Source organism: Syngnathoides biaculeatus, chromosome 16 (assembly GCF_019802595.1).
Source record: "Syngnathoides biaculeatus isolate LvHL_M chromosome 16, ASM1980259v1, whole genome shotgun sequence".
NCBI classification, from domain to species: domain Eukaryota; kingdom Metazoa; phylum Chordata; class Actinopteri; order Syngnathiformes; family Syngnathidae; genus Syngnathoides; species Syngnathoides biaculeatus.
Window position 1 is genome coordinate 21,337,879 of NC_084655.1, and position 16,657 is coordinate 21,354,535.

Consider the following 16,657-nt stretch of genomic DNA (forward strand, 5'->3'; position numbering starts at 1 on the left):
TGTGTGACATTACAAAATAAGTTTTACCAGATCCAAGATGAGAAGTATTGCATTTACTTTCGGGAAAAAAAAGTGAAACGTCCGCGTGTAGTTTATTGCCGCCGCTAGAGGACGCCACCACTTCCGGTGACAGTGGCGTCAAGTGAACTTCACACACGCGCGTACACAGAAAAAAAAAAAAAAAGCTTGTTTTGTTTGCACCCGTCACATTCCTCCCGTATTGAAATCATTATTTCACGCACTATGACAGCCTTCTGCTTCCAGGCGCAACTGGCGTCCATTATGGACGCCTTGTCCAAAGCGGCGGTGAACGAAATCGGAAAACTGGTGGAGATCGAGTCGAAGATGCTGAAAATCGAGATCACCCGCGGCCGGAACGAAATCGCGTCGCTCACGGAGAAGCTGCACTTGATGGAGACGCTGCTGCACATGGCTCAGCGGGGCCGGCAGCAAGACGGCAGGGAAGGCTCGGACGGCGCCGCAAATAGGTAAGCCTGTCTCTCGGTCCATTCTTGCAGGCTGGGGAGGTCCAAGGAAGTTCTGTCGTGGGTTGCTCCTTGTGCTGACTCCCAAAGCGTTGCACCCTAGTGAGTTTCCATGGCAGAACATCAGCTCCTCGCCCGAAACGAGCACTTCGTTCCAGGATGAGCGGCGTCCTGCAACTGAGGTTTGTCCTTTCGCCGGTTGCCGTGTGGGGATGTGCAGCGGAATGATGAGAATGTCGCCTCAGTTAGCAGCAGAGCATCCCGAACTGGTGCTGCAGGTCAAGGAGGAACCAACAGAGGTGGACGACAGAGAGCTTGGACGAGAGGGAGCGAGTGAAAACAGTGAGTTGCAAATCCAGGCGACATTCATTGATAATACGCGTTTACACTGTCAGATGCTTCACTGCGAATCCAGATCTGATCCAGATTGGGCATTTGGAATCTATTTGCGTCTGTGCGTGTAGGCTTACGTACTTCAAATTCAATTCAGTTTATGATTTGATTCCGTGTAGATAGTCATAAACTTCAATAAAATTAAAGCAGACCTGATCCACATTATTTAATTGCAAGCAATTGCAATTTGTGTATGTTCGAAGATATCAATTCAATCTGGATTTACAGATTATAACCTGTTTATGCAGTATCAGAAGATCTCAAATGAATCAATCTGATCCATATTGTATCTTCGTAAAGATGCTCATTGAGTGTGTGTGTGTGTGTGTAAAGAAATTGTGTGTGTGTGTGCGGTGGAAATGTAATCCAAGTCTGATCCAGATTCTGTTTTAGGAAGCAATGTAAATCTCTTTATCAGAAATTAGAAATCCAGATTGAATTTCTGCATGTGGTCTGAGAAACGCGACATTTTTAATTTAAATTTGAACCGGATTGCATATCCATCCATAATCTGAGCCGCTCATCCACACGAGGGCCGCGCGAGTGCCAGAGCCTATCCCAGCTATCAACGGGCCAGGTGGCGGGGTGTACACCCTGATCTGGTTGCCAGCCGATCGCAGGCCACACAGAAGCAAACAACTCGTATTCACACCTACGCGCAATTTAGAGTCTTCAATCTTCATATTTTTGGAGATGTGGGAGGAAACCGGAGTGCCCGGAGAAAACCCACACAACACGGGGAGGACATGGAAACTCCACACTGGGATTTGAACCCCGTTCTTCACAACTGTGAGGCAGACGCCCTAACCAGTTGTCCACTGCGGAATCGCATAATTAATAAATAACACATTTTAATTTTTTAATGCAAGATCCACATTTAAAAAAAAAAAAAAAAAAAAAAGCTAATTTAATCACTATAATTTGTAGACTTTGTGCATTTAATTGAACATGTATGTCCTGTGTGCAGACACCCAGAAAAGTCCAGACGTGAGCCAGCGCCACAAACTCTCATCGGAACGCCGCCTTCCCGATTTCCTCGACTGCGTCGTGAGCCTGGACGCGCCCTCGTGCCTCAGTTCGCCCCAAAGGAGGGACGCGCAGTGGAACCCCCAGCTGGCACCCGCCCAGGCAAACCGCCGCGACGGCAAAAGCCCGTCCCCGGACGCCGCCCCCCAAAGCTCGCTCCGGACCGGCAAGCTGCACCACCTGAGGACCGCCGCCTCCGCCAAGAGCTTCGGCTGCTCGCAGTGCGGCAAGAGCTTCCGCTGCTTCAGCCAGCTGGAAATCCACCAGAGGAGCCACACGGGGGAGAAGCCTTTCCGGTGCACGCTGTGCGGGAAGCGCTACGCCCAGAAGGGCCACCTGTACACGCACCAGCGGACGCACACCGGCGAGAAGCCGTACCGATGTCCCGTCTGCGGCAAGGGCTTCATCCAGAAGTGCACCCTGGACATGCACCAGCGCACGCACACGGGGGAAAAGCCTTTTGTGTGCGTCCAGTGCGGCAAGGGCTTCACGAAGAACTGCAATCTGAAAAAGCACGTCTTGGTTCACCTCGAGTCCGATTTGCAGCTCTACGGTAGTAATGCCGCGCTGGGCGGAATGTTCCAGAACGAAACCTCACCCAACGCTGTGGCCGGTCTCGTGTAACGTGGAAAGTCCGCTGGTCTGCGAAAATATAAACACAATTGTCGAAATTGTAATTGTTCTGTTCATTTTTTGGGGAACGCGTTGGCTTTGCGGCGCAAATGGACAAAGTATGTCAGTGGTGCCTTGACTTACAAGTTTAATTTGTTCCATGACAGCTCAATCCTAAAAAAAAAAAACCTCATATCAAAACATTTTTCTCCTTTGAAGCGATCTTTTTGAGGATAAGCAGCTTGGAAAATGGATGGAAACCATGAATGCATTCTAAGCCCACGATGTACACTTTTGAGTATGTGCAACCTGGCCACCAGGGGGCACTAAAATACAGATATACAAAGAAGAGTTTCACGATTGACTCGAGTCAACTGCTGTCATCCTTCTATTTATTATCTGGGGCACTTATCCTCACAAGGGCTGCGGGAGTGTTGGAGCCTATCCCAGCTATCTTCGGACAGGAGGCAGGGTACACCCTGATCTTGTTGCCAGCCAATCGCAGGGGAACATAGATATTAGCCATATTTCACTGAGGAAAAAAGACTATATCCTTGTGAATATGATACTGCCTGTCTACATATGTTACTGCACCATTTTATGGACCATCGTGATTGTTTTGAATTCTGTGTTAGCATTAAGCTATAACCCTTTTTTTTTGCAAGTTTTGTAGTTTGACTTTTTTCAAATATTTGTTTGCTATCTGCTGTTAGAGTTAAATGTTCCTCAGTAACAAGTTTAATGCATAAGCCCCCCCCCACACAAAAAAATAATAATAATTGAAGATGAGTGATAGTTTTTCTCTCTAAAACTTGTAAGTTGATGTACCACTGTTAAACATTATGTGGTACATTTTATTGTGGAAAAAGTTGCTCCATGCTGTATAAATGTTTGGAAATGCTGATTACTAATGCTTATTGATAATTTAGTGTAACATAGCACACACAAGTAGCATCTTATTTTAAAAAAATAATACAATTTGTTTTAATTCAAACTAACCAAGTATATTAATGATGACCAAAATGAATGCTTTGTGACTTTAATTACTTTGGAAATAAAGTATGAGCACAGCTGAGTTGCGACATGGAGTTTCTTTCTGTCATTTACCCATTAAAGACTCATTTGGAATCAGTTATTACTGAATAGCAAATTAAAATATGTAAACACGACAAGCTAAAACTTGTAAGAACTGTCAGCTCATAAACGAAATTGACCCCTCCGTACAGGGCATTTAACCACGCCGCCTGAAGTGACGTCACGCCACGTGCGCTGACGTAAGACAAACGGTAAAAATGGCAAGTACAATACAATACATTCTGAACTGAGACAGACGCCATGCTTCTGATTTCATTCAATCATTCACACGTAGCGGTGTTATGCTAGCGGAGAACGTCTCATTCATTTATACGAGACGTGTATTAAAAATCAAATATAGGGCATATCTTCGTGAAAACACAGTCTGGTTAAGCTTCTGCCGCGAGCCAGCAAGAAATCAATGTTTGTGCAGTCCGATCATCGCTAAATATCGCTCAACAAAGAATAAGTGTGTCAATCGTTCACACGTAGCGGTGTTATGCTAGCGGAGAACGTCTCATTCATTTATACGAGACGTGTATTAAAAATCAAACTTAGGGCATATCTTCGTGAAAACACAGTCTGGTTAAGCTTCTGCCGCGAGCCAGCAAGAAATCAATGTTTGTGCAGTCCGATCATCGCTAAATATCGCTCAACAAAGAATGAGTGTGTCAATCGTTCACACGCAGCAGTGTTATGCTAGCGAAGAACTTCGAATTCATTTATACGAGACATGTATTGAAAATCAAATATAGGGCATACCTTCGTGCAAACATATGTGTTCCGGTTGATATTAGATGGATTTAGTTGATGATGCGGTCTTCCACAAAGTTTGATCCATCGAAGGCATTTTTCGTACTGGTCTTTGGTTTTGGAAAGGGTACGAATCGAACTCCGCCAACTAGCCTTTCAGGATACCTGTCGTCACTATTACAAAGTCCGTGACTACACCTCTTAACCATATTTTTTGTTAAATAACCCAAACTAAACCTATACTGGACCATGCAATGTTGTCTGAGAAAATGGCGGGAGCAAAAACGGGCTTTGGTTTATGCAGATCTCTGGCCTCTGATTGGTCAGTGACGCGGATTGCGCAATACCCACGGAGGGCTCAATTACTAAACAAAAGGAGAATTGTTTTGGAGCATTATATCAGATTTCCTCCATTTTCAGAACTGTTTATCCTCACTAGGGTCGTGGGTAAATGCAAATTATGAACTACATTTATTTTCTGAATCGCTCATATTCATCTGCCGTGCCGCGTTCATGTGTGACTCGGAAAGGGCGATGATGCGGTCCCACAATCCACCGCGGCAACAGCAGCTAGCTTCGGTCCAACACAGTCAGTTGGCGGATCTGGTTTTGTGCATTTCATGCCGGACGCGTCGAGATGATGTGCGACACCACCAACAGAAGCTTCCGCATGCAGCTGGCGGCCATCCTGGAAAAGCTCACCAAGACGGCCCTGGTGGAGATCGGAAACCTGGCGGACGAGTGGTCGTCGGTCCTGCTGGGCGAGATCTCCCTGCACAAGAGCGAGAACGAGGCCCTGAAGAAAAGGTGCTACTCCCTGGAGGTCCAGCTGAGGGCCGCCCGGGAGGCTCACTGCTACCCGGGCCACGTCAACCTGATCGGCCGAAGGAATCCCGAAGGTCAAGATGCCCGCAAAACCGGTGGGTGGAGACGGTCTGGAAACAAAAAAAAAAATGGAGCGCGTTTCAAGGACCTGGAAGTCCCGTGATGGCACCAGAATGTCAACGGGTCTTGAAATCATCATTTGTTTGTTTTTAATCATTATTTTGTGCGCCAGGTCCATCAATGCAAAGTCAACCGAACCTGATGCGGATTGTTTACTTGGAAGCGATCTGAGTTCGCACGTTTTGGCTAAATATAATAATAATAATAATATCCATCCAGCCATTTTCTGAGCCGCTTATCCTCACAAGGGTCCTGGGGAGTGCCGGAGCCTATCCCAGCTGTCAACGGGCAGGATGGGGGGGGGGGGACACACCCTGGACTGGTTACCAGCCAATCGCAGGGCACATCGAGACAAACAGCCGCACTCACAATCAATCACACCTAGGGGCAATTTAGAGCGTCCAATTAATGTTGCATGTTTTTGGGACGCGGGAGGAAACAGGAGTGCCCACCCGGAGAAAACCCACGCAGGCACAGGGAGAACATACAAACTCCACGCAGGCGGGGTCCAGGATAGAACCCGGGACCTCAGAACTGTGAGGCCAACGCTTTACCAGCTGACCCACCGTGCTGCCTAATAATAAATAATATGTGATGCAATTTAGATTTCATATTTTGAAAGCAGTTTGAACTTGTGTATGCGTGATTAAAAATTCTACATTTGTTTGGGATTGTATTTTTGAAAGCAGTTTGATTTTGTCCATGATTGCTTGAAAATATATATATAAATCTGATCCAGATTGTATTTGGGGATTCCCGTTTTGTGTGTTCAATTTTAATCGGGATCTGATCCAGAGGCGGCATGGTGGATCAGGTGGTAAAGGGTTGGCCTCACCGGCCTGAGGACCCGGGTTCAATCCCGGACCCACCTGTGTGGAGTTGGCATGTTCTCCCCGTGGCTGTGTGGGTTTTCTCCGGGCACATCCCAAAAACATGCAACATTAATTGGACACTTTAAATTGCCCGTAGGTGTGATTGTGTGACTGTTTGTCTCTGTGTGCCCTGCGATTGGCTGGCAACCAGTTCAGGGTTGTACCCCGCCTCCTGCCTGTTGACAGCTGGGATAGGCTCCAGCGATCCCCGCGACCCTCGTGAGGATAAGCGGCAAAGAAAATGGATGGATCTGATCCAGATTGTGCATTAGAATCAAAATATGAATGTCTGCATACTTTATGATCTGTGTGTGTTGTGTATTGTTTAATGCCAAAGTGATCCATATTTCGTATTGCAGGAAATGTATTTGTGTGCATTTGGAGGACCTTTTTCGGAAGAAATGTAATCTGGATCTGATCTCGCTGGTCCCTTCAGAATCTTTCAAGTGACTTTGTCTAATCTGAACTTGATCCAGACTTTCTTTCCAAGCATTTTTGAATATGTACGCATGTGCTTTAAATTTTCAATTCTGGCCTGATCCAGATTGCGCAAACGGGTGCTTAGACACGTGAACCGGATTAGGAATGTGTACTTTGTGACTGTAGTACTTTGATGTTCGCAGACCACCACCAGCAGCAGCAGCAGGCGGCCGCCCTGGCCATCGACGGCGTCTTCGGGAAGGACTGGTGCATGGACCTGTGGCGGGAAGACAAAAGAGCGTCCGGTCTGAGGAAAGAAGCGGTCGCCGAGCCCGTCGCCATGTCGAGCTTGGGAACGCAGGTGCGGGGCAACGTCCGCGGCGCTGTCCTCTCCTTCGGCCCGTCGTGTCTTTTCGGGGCATTCATAAGGGGACGTTTTGGCAGGTGTTGGACATCATGGAGGCGGAACCCGAGCTCGTCTTCGTCAAGGAGGAAGCGTACGACGATCGTCCGCTCGGGCAGCAGATGAGGCTGGCCGGAAGCAGGAAAGGTAAAACAGCTTAAAAGTCAAGAGCGTGTGCACACATTATGAATTATTAATTGTTATTTTATTTTTATATCTGTTTTTAAAATGTGAGAAATCCCACACTGGATGAGGGGGAAACAAGCCAGCAAGTGGTTTTATCGTGTGTGGTGTACTCCAGACGATCGGTGCAGCACGCCACACACACGCAAGGATTTGCTATTGTAAATACCGAACAGGTTTAACATTTACGATTATGATTGGCAGATCATGTAGAAAAAAAATTGATATAACAACTCTCACGACAAGATAATTACTCTGGATAATCTTTTAGAGATTTTTGATAATTGGCCCTTATCTGATTTCCTTTGAAAGGTGGAAAAGCCTGCTCTTTACACAAGAGGATAACATTTTTGAAATATTTTCTTATCAGGAGTTTGACAGTTTTGCTTAATAGGGGGGTAAAAAAAAAAAAAAACCTCAAAAGACGTCACAGTGTAGGATAATCGCTTAAGAAAATTATTTTAGACATTCAATCATCAGGCCTTTGCTGATTTTGATCAGAAGGGGTTGAGAGTGAACATTGTCAACACACCCCACACCACGGGATAATCTTCGAGATATCTGATAATTGGTGAGTAAAAAAAAAACCATCATTCGTGACGCACCCCAAACAAAAGGATAAATGTCAAGGACAATCTTTTGCTAATTTTGATTGACAGGGGAAAAATATCTTCCCAAACAACAGGATGATCACCAAGAATAATCTTTTCGGTAATCGGGGCTTTTGCTTATCTTGATCCAGACGGTAACGCCGATATCGGTCTGCTGGACGCAGAGCTCCATCGGTCCGTCAGCGAGCTGCAGATGCACTCGGACGATCTGAGCGGCTTCCCGTTGATGGTGGACGGCCAGTCGCAGCGCCCGCAGCCCAACATCATGGACAAGCTGATCGAGGACGCCACCATGAGCACGTTGCTGGACGCCGCGGGCGCGCCCACCGCCGCCGCCGGTGAGTACGTCGACTACTCCGGCAACGCCCACAGCGGCGTCGCCGCCGCCAAAGAGCTGGACGTCGTCCCCGCCAAACCCGCCAGGCCGACCAAGCGCTTCCAGTGTCTCTTCTGCGGCAAAGTCTTCAACTACCTGAGCAGCCTGAAGGTGCACGTGAGGCGGCACTCGGGCGAGAAGCCCTTCAGCTGCACGGTGTGCGGCAAACGCTTCGCCCAGAAGACGTACCTCAAGCTGCACCAGCGCGTGCACTCCGGCGAGAAGCCGTACAGCTGCCCCAACTGCGGCCGCAGTTTCTCCCAGAAGAGCTCGCTGAACATCCACTTCCGGACGCACACGGGCGAGAAGCCCTACAGCTGCATGGACTGCGGGAAGTGTTACGCCTACAAGTACGGCTTGAACCACCACCAGTGCTTCCACCCCATGAAGATCATCTGAATGTGAAGCCGACATCTTAGCTTTGGCAAAGGAGTATTTGGGCGACAGTACCGTAATTCCCGGCCTACAGAGCGCACCTGGTTAGAAGCCTCACCCAGTACATTTGTCAAGGAAATACCATTTGGTACATACACAAGCCGCAGCCGTGGAAAAGCTGCAAGTGCCCACATTGAAACACGAGATATTTACAAAAAAAGAAAGTACACAGAGAGTTTAACGCTAGGGCCGCCGTGCTAATGCTAGCGCCACCGCACTAACACTAGCGGCGCCGCGCTAACAGAGACAGTTTAAAAAAAAAAAAACATACCGGTAAAAATCACTGATACAAGGCAGCAACACATTAGCACAGCGTTAACAGGGCCAGTTAAAAAAAAAAACATACAGGTAAAAATCACTGAGACACAGCAGCAACACGCTAGCGCACCGCTAACAGGGCCGGTGAAAAAAACCCCGGTAAAAGTCACTTTCTCGGCACATATATTCCACTGGTCTAACTCTTCCCTTTTCCGCTCGAGTGTCCCCTTGCGGCTGTTAGAAAAAAATGCACAAATTAGCCGCATAAACCGCAGGGTTGAAAGCGTGTGAAAAAAGTCACGGCTTGTAGGCCGGAAATTACGGTAACGTTGAAGCGATGGCAAGTGGACTGTCATCTTTCCAGTGTGACCCCCCCAATACTCCTTTGTATTAAATGAATCAAGAGGGACAATATTTCATGTGGATAACATTGCTGTCATTTGTTTTATTTCTTACGTGCTTGAATTCCAACCGGAATTTTTCTTCGCTACACTCTAAATTGTGCCGTTATCCGCTTGCTGCCGGAATGCAAGCGAAAAACCCACGTGGGACGTTCGTGTTCGGCCATTTCCCGCGTCAGTTTTTAAGGCGGTACCTCATCGAAACGCTGACCTCATCCTCAACGCATGCCGTCACACGTTTGCCGTGCATTGTTTGAAATACCTCGTCCCGTAAACGCCGGATTAATAAATTTGTGCCGAGATGTCGCGTACGCCTTCTACTACCTCTACACAACGTCTGTTCTTTAATTCCAATACTTTTCGTGACGATATGATGTAGTTTTTTTAAACGTATTTTCAAAATGTGAGGGCTTACTTCACCCATCTTGTATTTATTACATTGTTGCCTCCTCGTGGGTGGAACGTCGCAACTTGGAGCATCAATTTGCTTCCATTGTTCAGCAATCAGAATTATATCCCAACAATGTTGCTAAATATGGTGAAATTGCCCAAACATTATATTTAAAAAAAAAAACAAAAAATCAGGGGCACTAAGTAGACACAGGTGAATCTCAATAAATTAAAATATCGTCAGCGTAATGGCGTTTCAATACAAAAAAATAATAATCTGGTTGGCTCAATTAACTTTTAACAAGCACACAATAACTTAAAAACCATCCATATTTTCTGCACTGCTGATGTTGCAGATGACCTGGAACCTACATATAAAAAAATAAAAATGCTCTTAATTCACTTAAAATGTTTTGTACTTACAGGTTATAACAATCCTACCTGTATAAACCCACAAAAAAACTAAGTGTAAGCGCAAATGCTTAAAACTTAAAAGCTAAATACAACTGAACAGTATTTTGGGAGTGCTTCTTTCCTTTGCCACTAGAGGGAGCCTGCATGCATTTAGTGGTACTTGTAAAACTGACTTGTTATAATTTATTGACATGCACCTGCAATTAAAAATCCAAGGTTACGTTCGCTGCTCAAATAAATTCAACATACTATCAAAGTACAAATGACTTGTAATGAAACTTTGTTAAATTGTAAACTCCCCCTGGGGGGAAAAAAAAAATTCAGCGTGTGCTTGTAGTTTGCCAAACGAAAGGGCAGATTTGCGTCGCGCTTGCATGCCCCGACAAAGCCGCCCCCCTGGAGCCCCGCGCCGTGTTCAAATATGTACAAATGTTCACCGGACCGCGATGAAACGTACATTCTCGAGTTCAGAACAAAGCACACGCGGACTGCGTTTCTGAGCAATGTTTTATTTAATAAACCTCTTTAACACCCAACTGAAGGCTGATGATTATTGTGAAGGTGAAATCCGACTAATACATGTTTCGTAGTTTCAAAATAAAAACTACAAGATTGAAGATATATGTAATTTTATATATGGAAGGACCCCCTCCGGGTTTAGAAATCTGCTGGTTTTGATGGGGGGGGGGCTTGTCCTGTCTTCAGCAAGCCAACCAAATCCATTCAGTCATCCATTTTCTATCGCGCTCATCCTCATTAAGAGTTGTGGGTGAGCTTGAGCCTATCCCTATCATATTTTGGACAAGAGGACTGGTCGCCAAGCAACTGCAAGGCACCCGGACAAGCATTCACACTCACGGACGATTGAGAGCAGGGGTGTCCAAACTACAGCTTGGGGGCGTATTTGGTGCCCGCCGTTCATTTTTTTAGTAGCCCGTTCCACATACGAAATGTAACATTTGAATGGCCCACAATGCAATTGGGTGTGGGCGCAACATACCAGACAACCACTACAACTCGGGCTGCAACTAATTAGTACAAGTTATGTTCATGATCAGTCGATTACTTTCTAAATTGATATATTAGTCAGATTAGGGGAAAAAAAATGTCCATCCCTCCATTCAAAAATAGGGTACTTCAAATTAACTGCAGAAACAAATCGACAATGATTCAGTTGTACTGGTTTGGTCTGTCATATTTTCAACGTCAAAATGTTGATCAATCTTTTCCAAAGTAAAAGCAAAGTTTTTCTTTGGATGAAACAGGACCACAAAAACCGAAAAGGAGTTGTGAGAGGCTCAAATTCCGAGGATTTGCACGGTAACAATGAGTCTAAATATTAAAATAGTTGATTAATTTGATAACTGATTAGTTTTTTTTATTAACCAAGCTATGACTACTACAACTAATAAAAGATTTGTATAGAAATGTTCTCGATATACGAAGAAACATTTGACAAAGAAAAGCAATGACAAAAGTATCAAAATCAAAAATGTTTTCCATCCTTTCTACTGTGTCGAGGTCTGAATTTGTGACCGTAATTATGAACGATGATCTTCAAGTAAAGAGTGTTAAAAAAAAAAAATGTTGGTTTATTACAGATTTGTTGGCTTTTGTTCTGAAAATGGAGAAGCGCTCAGTCAGGAGCGGAACTACTCTCGTGGTACTGGATACGGCTGTGGACCAGCCCAGAATCCTGGAAAAATCCCAAAGGATTGAAGAAAAAGCACTCATTTAGCAGTTCGTCCAAAAATGGATTTTCGCGCGTTTCATAAAGTCAAAGAATGTCCTTTGATTGTTCTGCTTGGACACCCCTGATTTTGCAACGTGGACTCAAACCCCCGACCTTTAGACTGCGAGGCGGATGTGCACTCCGAGCCCTAAATGGCGCGCATCTTGTGCTTCAACAAATGGTGGAGGAGTTGCGTCTTGGCGTCGAACGTCATCCCGCATTCGCCGCAGCCCATGTGCGACCGGATGAGGTGGCTCCTCATGCTGCCTTTCTGCGCGAACCTCTGCCCGCAGAACCGGCACACGAAGCGTTTGTCCCCCGTGTGCACCACCATGTGGGTCCGCAGGGCCGACTGGCTGGCCCAAGTCTTCCCGCACAGGCGGCACTTGTTGGGGACCAGGTCGCACTTGTGGTGCTTGAACTGGCTCTTGGTCCCGAATTGCTCCTTGCACACGTCGCACCAGTAGGGCTGGTGGGCTCTTTGGTGGATCATCAGGGTGTTCGGGTTGTAGAATACGATGTTGCATCGCGAACACGTGTATTTCTTCCCGCCGCCCCCGCTGCTCGAGGTCGCTTGCACAGTCAGCTTGTTCTCGCCATCTTCGATGACGTATTCGTAACAGTCGTCCTCGGTACCTGTGCTCGACTGCGCCGACCGTTCCTCCGTCCCGTTGTTATCGTGATGGTTCTTACTGTCCGAGTCCAGCAAGATGTCCTCCTGCCACGTTGGCGTCTGCTCGACTTCCTCCGAGAAGAGTTCGTCGACGTCTGTTGAAAGACAAAACGCTGGCACTTATGCTGACCGCCAGGGCCAGAAGACCCGGCTTGTGAACTTATACACAAACATTACCATAATTTCCCGCCTATAAGCCGCGACTTTTTTCGTACGCTTTCAACCCCGCGGCTTGTGTGGTGATGGGGCTAATTTGTTCTTTTTTTTTCTTCTAACTGCCACAAGGGGTGGGGGGGGGGGGTAAAAAGCATTGTGCGTGCACCGTTTAAGGCAGAGGATGAGCGGCTTCACTTACTTTCTCGACTGAGTGTTTCCTGGGGAAAGCTGGCAGCGGCGCCCTCCAAATAATCTTCAACTTTGACCTGAATCACGTCGACGTGTTCGGAGTCCGACTCGGACAAAATAGCCTGCCAGATGGAACAACTGGAATGAAAATCTGTTTCTGATGAAAATCCAGACTTCTGTAAAATTTTCAGGCCCATTTGTGGACCACGGCAACGTCGTCGTCAGTGAACGTTGGAATATGGAAGTAAATATGCGCCATCAGGATTAGAATTTGAAATGTAAAGTGATCACATTTTCATTAGTTGTATTTCACTGTAACTTTTCAATGTTACCAATTCAACTGGCTACAATTCGCTGTCTAAAATTCACCGTCTGTGCCACCAGGCGGGGTTACTTCAGGTCAGAATGGAACACCCAGCCAATCACAGTTACGTGACGTCACATACTAAGAAAGCGTTACTGGATTGGCTGGCTGTTTGGGTCTGACCTGAAGTAACCCTGCCTGGTGGCACAGACGGTGAATTTTAGACAGCAAACTGTAGCCAGTTGTATTGATAACACTGAATTACAATTATTAAAAATGTGATCACTTTACATTTCAAATTCCTGTTTTCTGTGGCATTTCAAATTCATATCCTGGTGGCAAATATTTACTTCCATATTGGAACTTTTAAAGCGCTGAGCTATATAAATAAACTTGCCTTTGTTTGTGAGAATTTTTGGAAACATTTATTTGGACACTTTCCGTGGGTATAAGTGGAATTAACTGGAAATGCCCCCCTCCCAAACTGTGAGACTACGTTTATATTAAAAGATGGACACACACTTTTTCCCAAGATAATTTAAGGTCTCTTTGCTGCCAAAACTGGCATATATTTCCATGGAAAAGTATCCATCTGGAAACTGTCTTGGACTAGTACTATCCTGATTAGAGGCTTCCCTCAAACAGTGCCCAGAGTCATTTCTATATATTATAAATATTTATATTCTCAACTCAACTGGTTACCATGGGGATGAGTGGATCGCCCCGACTCTATTGTCAGAAGAAAATGGGGAGGGGGGGACGTGTTGTTGTCACTGGTGCTCAGGACGTTGGAGGATGTCTGTGTAAAGCATATTTGAGGTATTTTCACGTAATTTTTTTAATACGATACACCTCGCAAGCAGGCAACAAAGCGTTATGTAGCCTAACAAGCTAGTGCTAGCGCTCGTGGTTGTGTGTAAACACGGTGCTCTTCTGTTGAACACTGACCAGAGCAGCAAATTCCAATGTTTATGGAGCAAAGATACATTATTCATTGTAGAGATACATCTTTGAACAAGTGTGTATTTACAGTAAATGAAATGCTTATTTAAACAGACTCTTTTGTCCATCTTATGATCATATCAGTGGTTGATTATCTTCTTCTTTTTTTTTTTTTTTAAACTTGCTGATCGGCCCCAAAAATCCGGATTGTATAATTTTAAATACGCCACAGTTTTGACCAATTTCAGAACATTGATTGTAGACAACGCGTACTAATCATTTTCACTCGGTCTACATAAATTACATGATCACATGGCTAATAACCGCACCTGGGAGAGCTCGTGGTTGTGGCAATCGGCAGGACTGATGTCCTTTATGTAGAGCTTCCGTCCATCAGGTGTGACTCGCACTTTGATGGTGAACGGACAACGTTTCACATCGGGGCTAAAAAGAAAAAAAGACATTTTTATACGATACACCCAGAAGATCACAATATTCATCTGATCTGTTCTGGGAGTGATTTTCCAAACTTACCCTTTGCTGCCGTGAGCGCACCCAAAGTCCAGCTCGGCGAACACTAAATTCTCGCTGTAAGATTTTTTCCTGGCCCGCTTTTTGGCATTCTCCACGGTCCTGGAGCTCCGCTTGTAAAGCTCCACAAAATTGGACCTCTGCCAGCTTTCGATGGCCTCCGAGAAAGACTCAAAACTATAAAACTCTGCGCCTTTTTCCAAAACCGGCACGTCGACAGGAGGGAAACAGTCCAAAGGCGTCGAGGCGTTCACATCCTGCAGAGGGAGGAAGAAAAAAAAAAAAAACATTTCAGCTGCAGCATGAAAATTATGAAGGACATTGAATATTAGGAACTCACATCGTCTAGTTGCTGAGCATCTGTCTTTTGACTTGTACGGAATCTGTCTTTCCAGAGATTAAGGCACCAGTCCTTTCCAAAGACTCGGTCAATGACTGGAGACTCAGACTCTGGACAAAAGCAGACAAAATGGATTGAGTCAAACAACTAGGTCCTTTTTTTTTTTAAAAAAGGTCCAACGTGAATGAGTCGTCACCACATTGCTTTTGGGTCAAATTAGTGGCTATCCACGTCATGGAATACGAAAAAGTTGATTTTAAAAGTGATTTGTGTCTCTGGTGCGTGAGTGATGGTTTGTCATAATGACGGGTATAGTGGAAAAACAATTTCTTAGTTGGGTTGTTGGACAACGAAATAGACCCCAAATGATGTCCATCTTATATAATTGCTGTTTCTCTCAAATTTGCAGAAATGTTAAGGCTGCACTGTTTATGGGTTAACTTCTGTTGCAGATTTTTCTCTCTCTCTTTTTTTTTACATTACTTTTACAACTGTAACGCCCTCATATGTGGGAAAGGAGAGCCCTAGTCACCGATGCACTTTTCTACCATTTATTGAGTACCGGGAACAGAAAAAGCACAATCATGCAGGAGCTGTTGTTGGCCACAGCTCACACGCCGACGTCACATTCTACCTTAAAAGCGTTTAGAAAGCCAAGATCTCGTCCACGAATAAAACTCTGGCACAGTAAACTAGTCTAACCATATCTACTAATGACTAAAAGCTTTGGTCGAGTAAAAGCAATCTCTGATTACATTTTTTATACATATATTTCTGGCACCTGTAATAGTCTCTTTCTGATCACGTGCCATTCTGCAGTAGTCTCGAACATGACATATATTTCCAACAATGACCTCAAAGCGTCACCATGTGGTACAAACTTTTAGTTGATCTCGAGATTTTCAAGGTTTCTATGGTTTTTATCCACTTTTTTGGGGAGGAAATAAAGTGTCTTGTTGATGCAATCAGACACAATTAATCAAAATGTAATCAAATCTCTTGGCTGTAGTTACATGACTTTGATCGAGTTTAACAACATAATTATAACCGAATGCGTTCCATAGGCTGTTTATATTTGTAACAACACTAATGATTGTTCTTTCATTAATTATCATCATTACTGGCAGCCTTCCTTGAAATCTAATGACTTCCAACTCAGGAGGTGAACCTGATGTCGCTTCAAGCGAGCGTAAATCGTAAGCAAAGGAAAAACTACCATCAATGTCGTCGTCGTCGTCCGTCTGGATGGCGACGGTGCGGTGGCTCCGTAGCAGGCCGGGAGCGTCGCTCCTGGCCGCGGTCAGCTCGCATTCCAGCGTGTCGACCTTCTCCGTCAGGGCCGAGTTCAGCGTTTGGAGCCGGGACAGCTCCAAACGGAGCTCGATCGTGTCTTCGTTCACCGCCTTGCATAGCTCGGCGATGGCGGACTCGGCCATCGTCTCCATGATGGATGAAAGCTTGGAATGAAGCGATATGTTGATCTCCATCGTTTCCGAACCCGCGTGTGCTTTGGGAAACGTCTTTTTGAGTCGAAAATTGTGTGTAAATATGAAAGATAAAAGTGCTTTAGAGTTCTTAAAAAAAAAAAAAAAGTGGCGGTTGAGGCTGAGGAAAACCACTTCCGTTCAAATCAAGCGGAACCAATCGGGTTACAACAGACGTGACGTAGCCTACGCACGGAGTCTTCTTCTTCGGTGGTGTTTACTGTGAGTGTGGAACCGGAGTTAATGCAAGAAAAA

The 16,657-nt window shown here is 45.4% G+C and overlaps 3 protein-coding genes and 1 long non-coding RNA gene across 7 annotated transcripts; 2 read left to right on the forward strand and 2 right to left on the reverse strand.

Moving 5' to 3' along the window:
• The first annotated feature begins 138 nt into the window (after positions 1-138).
• On the forward strand, positions 139-3,581 carry LOC133514166 (zinc finger protein 629-like). Its single transcript, XM_061845595.1, has 4 exons — positions 139-488; positions 589-667; positions 731-827; positions 1,846-3,581. Exons 1-4 carry the CDS (start codon positions 244-246, stop codon positions 2,526-2,528), a joined length of 1,104 nt encoding a protein of 367 aa, XP_061701579.1. The 5' UTR covers positions 139-243; the 3' UTR covers positions 2,529-3,581.
• Positions 2,269-6,886, reverse strand: LOC133514167 (uncharacterized). 3 transcript variants are annotated; one of them, XR_009798732.1, is made up of 5 exons: positions 6,754-6,886; positions 5,046-5,278; positions 2,661-2,690; positions 2,503-2,546; positions 2,269-2,408 (listed from the first exon to the last, which is right to left on the reverse strand). It is a non-coding gene; the product is annotated as an uncharacterized LOC133514167 (long non-coding RNA). The 3 variants fall into 3 exon arrangements; XR_009798731.1 differs by lacking the exons at positions 5,046-5,278; positions 6,754-6,886 and adding an exon at positions 4,813-4,925; XR_009798730.1 differs by lacking the exons at positions 5,046-5,278; positions 6,754-6,886 and adding an exon at positions 4,353-4,800.
• On the forward strand, positions 4,849-10,503 carry LOC133514165 (zinc finger protein 135-like). Of its 2 annotated transcripts, none has more exons than XM_061845593.1 (4): positions 4,849-5,263; positions 6,784-6,941; positions 7,025-7,130; positions 7,909-10,503. In XM_061845593.1, the coding sequence occupies exons 1-4, from the start codon at positions 4,981-4,983 to the stop codon at positions 8,550-8,552; spliced, it is 1,191 nt and encodes a 396-aa protein (XP_061701577.1). In that variant the 5' UTR covers positions 4,849-4,980; the 3' UTR covers positions 8,553-10,503. The 2 variants fall into 2 exon arrangements, with proteins under 2 accessions (XP_061701577.1, XP_061701578.1); XM_061845594.1 differs by having other exon boundaries at positions 7,942-10,503.
• A 152-nt stretch (positions 10,504-10,655) lies between these two features.
• LOC133514164 (zinc finger protein 33A-like) lies at positions 10,656-16,544 on the reverse strand. The gene is made up of 6 exons (XM_061845592.1): positions 16,135-16,544; positions 14,919-15,028; positions 14,582-14,835; positions 14,377-14,491; positions 12,812-12,923; positions 10,656-12,551 (listed from the first exon to the last, which is right to left on the reverse strand). Exons 1-6 carry the CDS (start codon positions 16,403-16,405, stop codon positions 11,932-11,934), a joined length of 1,482 nt encoding a protein of 493 aa, XP_061701576.1. The 5' UTR covers positions 16,406-16,544; the 3' UTR covers positions 10,656-11,931.
• Between the last annotated feature and the right edge of the window lie 113 nt (positions 16,545-16,657).